We start from the raw sequence: 10,304 nt of genomic DNA, 5'->3' as shown, positions 1-10,304 counted from the left end.
CCAATGTCGATGGTTAATGCCTAGCTATCAAATCAGAATTATCATTTATCAAAATTATCAAAATGCCTTTTTTTCGAATGACCCTCATTTGTCCATAGATGTAGTAATGATGTGCGCTAAGCACACTCGTTTGGAGCCCTCTCTATAATATATACGTGTAATTATGCATGGACCTCGCTCTATAATTATATGGAGCGCTTGATATTGTGTAGTTAATGTCCGTCATGGTTCGATAAATTTTCTGAAATAGTCGTCTGCATCGCGCACTTTAACAGGTGCCCGTACACTTGATAACGAACGATTCACGCCCTTAAAATCTTTCCTTTCAAACTCCGTACAAACAGTTGCGTATGCATACATCAGGTTGAAATCCCTTTCGATATTTTCTTGCTGGAAACCAATTAAACAATTGAACTGGTGGAATTTATTATCTTATAAAACATATCAGTAAAATATAACGCTGAGTTTTACTAGATATATTTCGTAAACAATTTTAAAACGAAATGTAAACATTTTGTGCGGCGCTAACATCTTCGCGGATTGGCAGCGGGAACTGATCAAAATGGCGACCGGATCGCCAGTGTTTGATCCATGGTATGCCTCATTACTAGGATTAGCGGAGACATTTAGGACTTCAAACCCTCCAAATATCAGACTATGTATCCACTGCCTTCAGTCCATGTTCAACTTCAAACCGCCACCAAAAATCGAAGCCAGAACACACCTGCAACTCGGTAACATTTTGTTAGCCCATACAAAAAACACCGACTTGGCCAGGACGCATTTAGAACAAGCAGTAAGTATACATCCAGTTCTGTGTGACATTCGTGATCACCTTGTCTACACTGGCCGATGTTGTTACATATTTCTCTGCTGATTCATACGTGTATGACATTAATCCATTGTTTATTTCTACTTGCAGTGGACGTTGTCTGTTTCTGTATCCTTTTGAGTATTTATCAACAATGAACAACTATTTTGATTGTCAACGGCTGACTGCTCGAACGGACCTCAACGAGGGTAAACAATGGCTCGCACTATAGGGTCGCTATAATGTTGTTAGCAGAAAGAAATACGAGAACAGTTGGTAAATAAAGCGATAATTGAGAGAAATATTTTAACTTGTTTTGAAAGCAGTTGGTCAAGGGGAAGTAACCTAACATTATTTTAGATATTCAATAAATAGGAAAATGGAGGTATCCTATTCATTTTCTATTACACTTGGTGCCGTTTACCACTGCAAGCTGTAGGGGATTTAGAGGCTTCCTTGTTACATGTGATGTTCGGCAGGGGCGAACATGTTCAAAATGTGGTAATGGTATGGCAGATTTTGATTGTTAATTAGAATACTGTCACCTTGAGCTTCATGAAAGGGTTATCCTTTTCTTCATTCAATGAGTGACAAGATGGAAGTCACAGGCTTATTTTCAGTGCAAATACAACTCGAAGAACAGGGAAAAACATGACCTGCCAAGTGCCGCTACAGAAATTGAGTCTGGGTCTCAAATCATGAAATGTGATAATTTCATGAATCTACTTCCTGTGCAAATGAAGCATTCTCTGTCAGCTGAGTGATCGAGAATTATTAAACACTATGTACAGCCACACTGACCCATTGTAGCGGAACTGGACTGGGATGAATGCCGGCGATCAGGCAGCTCAATTGTTAGAGCATCTGGCTATATAGCTAGTGTTCGGAGGTCCAGGGTTTCAACCCTGGTCTGGCAGTGCATTTTGTTTCAATCCTGGTCTGGCAGTGCATTTTGTTTCAACCCTGGTCTGGCAGTGCATTTTGTTTCAATCCTGGTCTGGAAGTGCATTTTGTTTCAATCCTGGTCTGGAAGTGCATTTTGTTTCAATCCTGGTCTGGAAGTGCATTTTGTTTCAATCCTGGTCTGGAAGTGCATTTTGTTTCAACCCTGGTCTGGCAGTGCATTTTGTTTCAACCCTGGTCTGGAAGTGCATTTTGTTTCAACCCTGGTCTGGCAGTGCATTTTGTTTCAACCCTGGTCTGGAAGTGCATTTTGTTTCAATCCTGGTCTGGAAGTGCATTTTGTTTCAATCCTGGTCTGGAAGTGCATTTTGTTTCAATCCTGGTCTGGAAGTGCATTTTGTTTCAATCCTGGTCTAGAAGTGCATTTTGTTTCAACCCTGGTCTGGCAGTGCATTTTGTTTCAACCCTGGTCTGGAAGTGCATTTTGTTTCAACCCTGGTCTGGAAGTGCATTTTGTTTCAACCCTGGTCTGGAAGTGCATTTTGTTTCAACCCTGGTCTGGCAGTGCATTTTGTTTCAACCCTGGTCTGGAAGTGCATTTTGTTTCAACCCTGGTCTGGCAGTGCATTTTGTTTCAACCCTGGTCTGGAAGTGCATTTTGTTTCAATCCTGGTCTGGAAGTGCATTTTGTTTCAATCCTGGTCTGGAAGTGCATTTTGTTTCAACCCTGGTCTGGAAGTGCATTTTGTTTCAACCCTGGTCTGGCAGTGCATTTTGTTTCAACCCTGGTCTGGAAGTGCATTTTGTTTCAACCCTGGTCTGGAAGTGCATTTTGTTTCAACCCTGGTCTGGAAGTGCATTTTGTTTCAACCCTGGTCTGGCAGTGCATTTTCCACTCCTCTCACACTATTCCTTTTGCAAAACTCTCTGTTTTTCTTGAGATTCAACTCGAGACTTTCATTAACACACCACCAGGGGTTTTAGTTGAGTGCCAATGTGAAACAGGGAAATACATATTTCTGCCTATTGTCCAACAGGAATCGAGTCTGGATCTAAGTGATAATCCATGACTATTTCCTGAGCAAAAGAAGCATGCTCTGTCAGCTGAGTGATAGAGACCATATAGTTAACACTTGAGTACAAGTTACAATGACCAACTCTGTCAGCTGAGTGACACTGACAGAGAAAGTATTTAACACTATGTACAATTCACACTGACCAACTCTGTCAGCTGAGTGACAGAGATCGTATTTAACGCTATGTACAATTCACACTGACCCGCTCTGTCAGCTGAGTGACAGAGATTGTATTAATGCTATGTACATGTCACACTGACCCGCTCTGTCAGCTGAGTGACAAAGATCGTATTTAACGCTATGTACAATTCACACTGACCCGCTCTGTCAGCTGTGTGATAGAGATCGTATTTAACACTTGAGTACAAGTCTCACTGACCAACTCTGTCAGCTGAGTGACAGAGATCGTATTTAACGCTATGTACAATTCACACTGACCCGCTCTGTCAGCTGAGTGACAAAGATCGTATTTAACGCTATGTACATGTCACACTGACCCGCTCTGTCAGCTGAGTGACAAAGATCATATTTAACATTATACACTTAGTGTTGGGAATCGGTTGGGAAATCATAATCGATAATCGGTTGGAGACAACTTAATAATTATCGATTATGTAATTGGTTGGGACGGTTGCTAAATAGTCCAACATAAGTTACAACTTACATGAATGAAAGTTACAATAGTGAACAGTCATTCTTTCTGTCAACATTTGCTAAAAATGCATAGCAGAAAAACAACTGAGCTATGTTTCAGACTCAATTCAGAGAACCCGGAGCAAAAGTGAAATTGACTTCAATTCGCGGAACTCCGATTGTAAAACGAAACTAGTTTCGTGCACTTAGTCTAACGTTTGTTGGCATATGACCGCCTGCACAGTTTGCATATCACCTTCGTCATATCCAGATTTTCTTTGGTTGGCCCCCCTTCTCTTATTTTATAGAACCCGAAATGGGTCCAAACCCGCGACCGGGCTTTGCCGCCTGGATAGGGATAGATTGGGGCAACCGCGTCCATTTTATTTTACAGCGGAAGTACCATCGGAAGGTTACACGTTCGGAACATTTTTGTTACTTTCTTTTTCAATGTACCAAATCTACCGCCGATGGACCAAAACCAACTACGTTACAACCGTTTCATAATAAGGAAATCACAATCGTTTTCAATGAAGAAAAACAGTTCTAAAACTGTTAATAACGTATTTCTTTTTGGGATATGATATGTTATATTCACTTGATAATAATAGTACATGTAGTTATGTATGAGTTACCTCCCGTCCTATATAATCGATTGTTAGCTTTCATAATCGATAGTCTCTACCAGGACAAGAAACAATCAATTATCGATTATAATCGATAATCGTCCCAACACTATTATACACTACAAGGTCACACGAGCCCACTCCTTTAAATACAGATGATCAAATAGTGATGGAGATGCACACTTGGTTTGCATTTTAGTTTTATTTGTAAACCTGTGGATTCTATGCCACTAAAAAATAATTAGAAATAATTTGATCATAGAAAAGTGTTTAATGTCAATAATCTTAATTGCTGCTGTTACAGATCGATTTAATATAACTGTAGACAGCATGTGTATACATTGATTTCCCAATGCATGATCAGGGCCTAGCCTGTCCACGTGTACATGTTGTTGTCATATGAATGAGAGTGGAATGTATATCATAAAGCCCCTGTGTCTGTGCATGCATCTCGAGGATTCTCGTAGGCGCATGCGCTGCCACATCGGCTCACACACCCCAATCCCTCACACGTTCATTCGTAGCTATGACATGGACCAGGACACATGAGTCCCCACTGATGGCTCCCAACTACCTGGTAAGACAGCACAACATATAAATATATATAATGCGTTTCTATTATATAGTATCATATATGCGTATAAAGAACCTACTTTTATATGTTTTATGTCCATTGGACTTATACTTGTTATATTTATATTTGTAGGCTCTATTTACCAGAAATATAATGAAAACCCTACTACGGAGTTTGTGTTGTAATTCCATGTCTTCACAAGTCTAAATAACTATCTCTTGTCAATTGGAAACAATTGCACAATATATTTATTTCTATCAACATCGTGAGGTTGCAAGAGTAGTCAAAGGGAAATAACTCCACCTTACTTATGAAGATTTTACTTTAAAATTTCAGATGGAGAAAATTTATTCTATATATTTGTTTTGGTGATGAAAGACTTGACATAAACAATTCCTTAACATACATACAGATGCCAGCTTGTGATGATGTCAAATTTGAAGCTGCTTGTGTGTTAGCACAGATGTTCCAGGATCAGGTAGGGTGAAATCACTTCCACAGGTTATAATATCAGTCATCTTACCATTACAATGGTCGGATATCCCCGGATCAATGGTCAGATATCCCGGGATCAATGGTCAGGTATCCCAGGATTAATGGTCAGATATCCCAGGATCAACAGTCAGATATCCCAGAATTAATGGTCAGGTTAACTCACTATTAGATTGGTCATAATTAACAATCAAAGTCCAAAGTTTGATTGGTTTTGAGTTAAAGGGACCTGAGCAGTTTTAGTATTTCCATTAGCTGTAAATAAATAGAATAATCTGCTTGGAAATTGCAATGAAAGCGAGTGTTAGACAGTGCTGTTTGTGTTTTCTGGTGTTAAAAACGTGTGAACCTTTTCGTATTTCAAATTTCAATGGAACTTACTTTTTGCCTTTAGAATCAACTACAGCATGCAAGACAGATCCTGATGAAGGCAGTAGAAATCTCCCAACAGGCGCCCTATTGGCACTGCCGGCTCCTATTTCAGCTTGCAGTAAGTATCCTGTCCATATTAATGCAGGATTAAAATACATATCTATAGTGTTTATCCTGGTATGATGAATTTAATCTGTAGTCAATGTTTATCCTGGTATGATGAATTTAATCTGTATTCAATGTTTATCCTGGTATGATGAATTTAATCTGTAGTCAATGTTTATCCTGGTATGATGAATTTAATCTGTAGTCAATGTTTTGGTGACAAGCTAAGTTTATGTCTTATTGCTTCATCAACAAATATCAAATAGTTAAAGACAATTTTCAATCTTTCTTGGAGTTTACATCATGAATTGATAGATTCTGATTAAACTTAAAATATTAGTAATGTAATTTAGGGCTATTCCATTAAAATATCTACCCGGCCCCAGGACTCCACGATAAATCACTGCTATCCATGGTTGGATTTCCTTCCTATTACTTCTATGTAATTCATTGAATAAATTCTGTAAGTGGTACCCCTTAACCCACCCTGGAATCCTGGGGTGAGGAAGATATTTTACTGGAAAAGCCCTTACACAACAGTAGTGTGCCATGCTTACTGAAATATCCCAGTGTGTGATGCAGGCCCTCTGGGCCCCTTGTTTATTGGAAAACATATGTAATTACTTGTGGTATACTGATTGTCAGAGTATGACATTCAACCCTCGGCACATTATAAATGCATGGTACCATGTCATCAACAAGTTCAATAATTAAAACATCATATTACTGACTGGCCATGTCATTTATTTTCAGCAAATCCATTCAATAGAGAAGGATTTTGTCACAGCCTGTCAGTTACTGACAGCAGGAGCAGAGTTCTCGGACACCGCTCACTCGGAGTACACCAAGCTCCTATTTGTTCTCAGCAAAGGCATGGTGAGTATAAGTCATTGTTACCTTTCTGTGCAAAGATAAATTAAATATTTTTGACCGTGTCTCAGGATAATTGCTTGAAAACTGTAACATGTCGGCCAGTCAAAATTGTCGACAGGCTTGTTTCGACTGTTGACCTGTATGGAACATCCGAGCAAGCCCAAGTTTTGTTATTTCTTTTCTTAGTTTTGTGAAGTTGTACTCCAGTTTTGTTGTAGAAATTTACACATATAGTGGTCAAGTATGAGTATACATCGAACAAGTTTGTGTTTAAGGATGCTAAGGTCAAGGTCACTGTTGCTGAAGACAATTCACTCTTTTAAGGTTACTTCCTTGTAAAAGATTTTGATCAAACTTCATAGATTTGTCATGTATGAGAATACTTCAAACGAGTTGGCATCACTCCGGACTTATTGCAGGATATTTCAGCAGATATACTTGGCATGCATGGGGATCTGTATTGTTTGCGGTGCCTTGTTTTTTTTTCTGATTCTAAATGATAAAAATCTGTATAACGGGGCACTCAAAGTGGATATTATTACCAGGGTCCAGTTGTTCAAAAGGCGGTTAGATTAATCACTTGATGAGAGAAAATTTCATTTCTCACTTGTTACAAAACCTTTAAATAATGCCAGAACTTGGAAGACAGTAAGAATTACAGAATTTTTGACAAGCTAGGCCTACCAGAAATCATATCAGGATTTGAAAAATGTTGTTAAAATGTGATTAGCTTAATCACCTGTTGAACAACGGGGCCTAGGTGGCCTAATTGGCTAACAAGTCATAAAATCTAGGTGCCAATTGGAAAACTTAGTCACCTGGCCTATATTTAAAAAAAAAAAAATGAAATTCTTTAGTTCAGTATAACATCTCTCTGTAACTTTTTCAATTGTGAACGTCATTTTAGCATTGACTGCAACCTTTGACAGATTAACAAAATTGCAAATTTACACAATTTGTACGGATAACAGTATATAATTTACCTGTACCGATAACTATATAATTTATCTGTACCAATAACTATATAATTTACCTGTACCAATAACTATATAATTTACCTGTACCAATAACTATATAATTTACCTGTACCAATAACTATATAATTTACCTGCACTGATGACAGTATATAATTTACCTGTACCGATGACAATCTTTGATTTACCTGCACTGATAACAATATATAATTTACCTTTACCGATAACAATATATAATTTACCTGTACATAACAACTGATAATAATCTGATTTACCTGTAGTTGTACCTGATAGACAAGAAGACGGCAGATGTACACAGCACCCTAAGTACTGCTGGTCAGATGATCGAAACGTACAACGGTCAACCTGTACAGAAGGAGTCGTTGAAGGTGTTTTTCCTTGTCCTGCAAGTGTGTCATTATCTCATGGCAGGCCAGGTAAATTTTAATTCATTTCCATCTAAAACCATCTCTTAGTTAACCATGTTCTGAGCGCATATTCGTATATTATATTGATAATCAATACATGTCCAGCTTTGATCATTGTGGAAATTTTTAAATGAAATATCATCTTTCAACAACTTTTCAGACAAATTATGTCAGTGATGTCTGTGGAAATTTCTCATTCAGTGTAGAATTCTTTATTCAAGGACCAACTTTATACAAATGTCATTGTTTCTGACAATGATGAATTGATACATTGCAATACAGTGGAATTTCGTTAACTCGAATACCCTGCTTAACTCGAATACCCCGCTCAACTCGAAGTAGTTCGTCAGTCCCAGCCGAATTCTCTCTTTATCCTAGTAAAAAAAACTTGAATTAGGAAAACTCGAAAAACTCGGATAATACGATGTGAAATTTGGCCCCAAAAATACAAATCCTACCTGAAATGATCAAATAACTCGAAGTATTATTTGTGTGTCCAACCCAACAAAGATCGGTGGTAAATGCCAACATTTTTTCAACATCGAAATTCCGTTTGTATCAGCACTACAAACCTACCGATTATTATATGCTATTGTAAAATGTTTAATAAATTCATTTAAGAAATTGTCGGTGGAATCCAATAACTGTCGGTGATAAAAAGTACTGTTCTTACTTACATCAGGTAATGTCCTAAGGCTGTCGCCGATAATAGTACACATGATAGTCAACAACTCATCTACCCGCTCGCTCAAGCGGAACTTATCTCTGACACACTGGTAGATCTACTCGGCTGATATTTTTACCGGTGTAGAAATGAAACAGTCACCGGTGCCTATTAAATCTTTAAACTGCTGAAACAATAGCGTAATTACTACCGAGGTGTTCTGAATAAGACTGTATCGGTCAGCGCTGTCTATTAAATCGGATAACACGCCAACTCAGTAACAATAACATTTTATACGCACATGCGCAGCCCAACTTCCTGTGCTAATACACTTGGAAATGGCGTGGTTGTCGGTATTAAAACGTAAGTAGGACTATCAAACAGTATTTTATATGTCCAATATAAGGTAATGGTTCTGTTAAGTTTTTACATATAATCTATCTTAAATTTAAGCGGTTATTTGATATAACATTAATAAATTGTTATTCGGTTGAATTCCATTTTATCGTTATTAGCTCACCGGTTACGAGTAACTGAGAGCTAATGCTGTCACCCCGGCGTCCGCGTCGGCGTCCCACCCCAAAACTTTAAAGTTTTTGGGGTAAGTTTTTGGAAAGCTTGTAAGTCCGAAAGTATACACCTCATGCCCTTCTAATTTGGTTTATACATTCATTAGAGGTCTAGAAGTGATGTTATGGCAAAATCATGCACAAAAAAATGTGATTTTTTCGCATTTTACCATTTTGTGGACTTAACTTTTTTTCAACCAAAGCTCACTTTAAAGTTTTGGGGGTAACCAAAACTCACTTTAAAGTTTTGGGGGTAAGTCCAAAAGTATACACATCACCCTTCTAATTTGGGTTTTACATTCATTAGAGATTCAGGAGTGACGCTGTGGCAAAATCATGCAGAAAAAATTTGTGATTTTGTTTTTGGCATTTTAACATTTAGTGGACATAATTACTTTTTTTGACACAAAAACCCACTTTAAAGATTTTGGGGGTTAGTTTTGGAAAGCTTGTCAGGCCACACCCTTCTTATTTGGTTTATACATATACATCCATTAGAGGTCTAGGACATTGCTTATACATACATAAAAAATGAATGCATAGTGTGATTGCTGCCGCCGGTGAGCTTTCGCAATCATTGATTGCATTTGTTCCTTTTGCAAACATGACATGTACATCAGACCGTTCTTGAAGGACTAAGCGAAAGAAACTTTATCGAGGCTGTATATCGGCAAAACTACACCAAACTACGAGTGACAGAACGAAATATTACATATACATTTACATGTATTCACCAATCTTTACACTTAACTGATGAGCGACAGAGCGGAGTTATAATGATTATATAATGTTGACAAATATTGACCAAACTTTGTACCAAAAATGACAACTCGCTTAATTCAAAAACTCTGATAACTCAAAATTTTCTTGTGGTCCCGTCGAGTTCGAGTTAACAAAGTTCCACTGTACATTGAATTAATAATGACACCTGTACATCAGAATTTGTTACACTAATTGAACTGATTCTTTAGAATAACTTGGACTTGTCAGGTTATTAGACTTGTCAGGTTATTAGACTTGTCAGGTTATTACAAAATATTACTGAACAATTATATTGTTCAAATTTTCATCACCAGATGCTCAATCTGTGTAGTAGTGTAAATTTGTTAATTCTGTTTCAGGTGAAGAGTGTGAAACCAGCCCTAAAAAATCTTCAGCAAATCATACAGACCATTACACAATTACACACAGACGAAGGTAGGTC

At 37.8% G+C, this 10,304-nt stretch overlaps 1 protein-coding gene across 4 annotated transcripts in view; it reads left to right on the top strand.

Moving 5' to 3' along the window:
• Positions 1–520: 520 nt before the first annotated feature.
• The window catches only part of LOC117334733 (MAU2 chromatid cohesion factor homolog), a 38,750-nt gene continuing 28,966 nt past the window's right edge, over positions 521–10,304 (top strand). For 3 of the 4 annotated variants that reach the window (XR_004534217.1, XR_004534220.1, XR_004534218.1), the window contains exons 1-7: positions 563–796; positions 923–940; positions 5,036–5,101; positions 5,510–5,605; positions 6,346–6,468; positions 7,721–7,876; positions 10,222–10,297. Coding sequence is in view for 1 of the 4 variants with exons in the window: in XM_033894527.1 (XP_033750418.1) it covers positions 563–796; positions 923–940; positions 5,036–5,101; positions 5,510–5,605; positions 6,346–6,468; positions 7,721–7,876; positions 10,222–10,297 (769 nt within the window). In the remaining 3 variants the exon portion in view is untranslated. Of the gene's footprint in view, positions 797–922; positions 941–5,035; positions 5,102–5,509; positions 5,606–6,345; positions 6,469–7,720; positions 7,877–10,221; positions 10,298–10,304 lie in introns of all 4 variants that reach the window. The other variant, XM_033894527.1, reaches the window with a different exon arrangement.

Source organism: Pecten maximus, chromosome 9 (assembly GCF_902652985.1).
Source record: "Pecten maximus chromosome 9, xPecMax1.1, whole genome shotgun sequence".
Classification (NCBI taxonomy): domain Eukaryota; kingdom Metazoa; phylum Mollusca; class Bivalvia; order Pectinida; family Pectinidae; genus Pecten; species Pecten maximus.
Note: the sequence above shows the minus strand (reverse complement) of the source record. Positions and strands in the feature narration are given on the sequence as shown.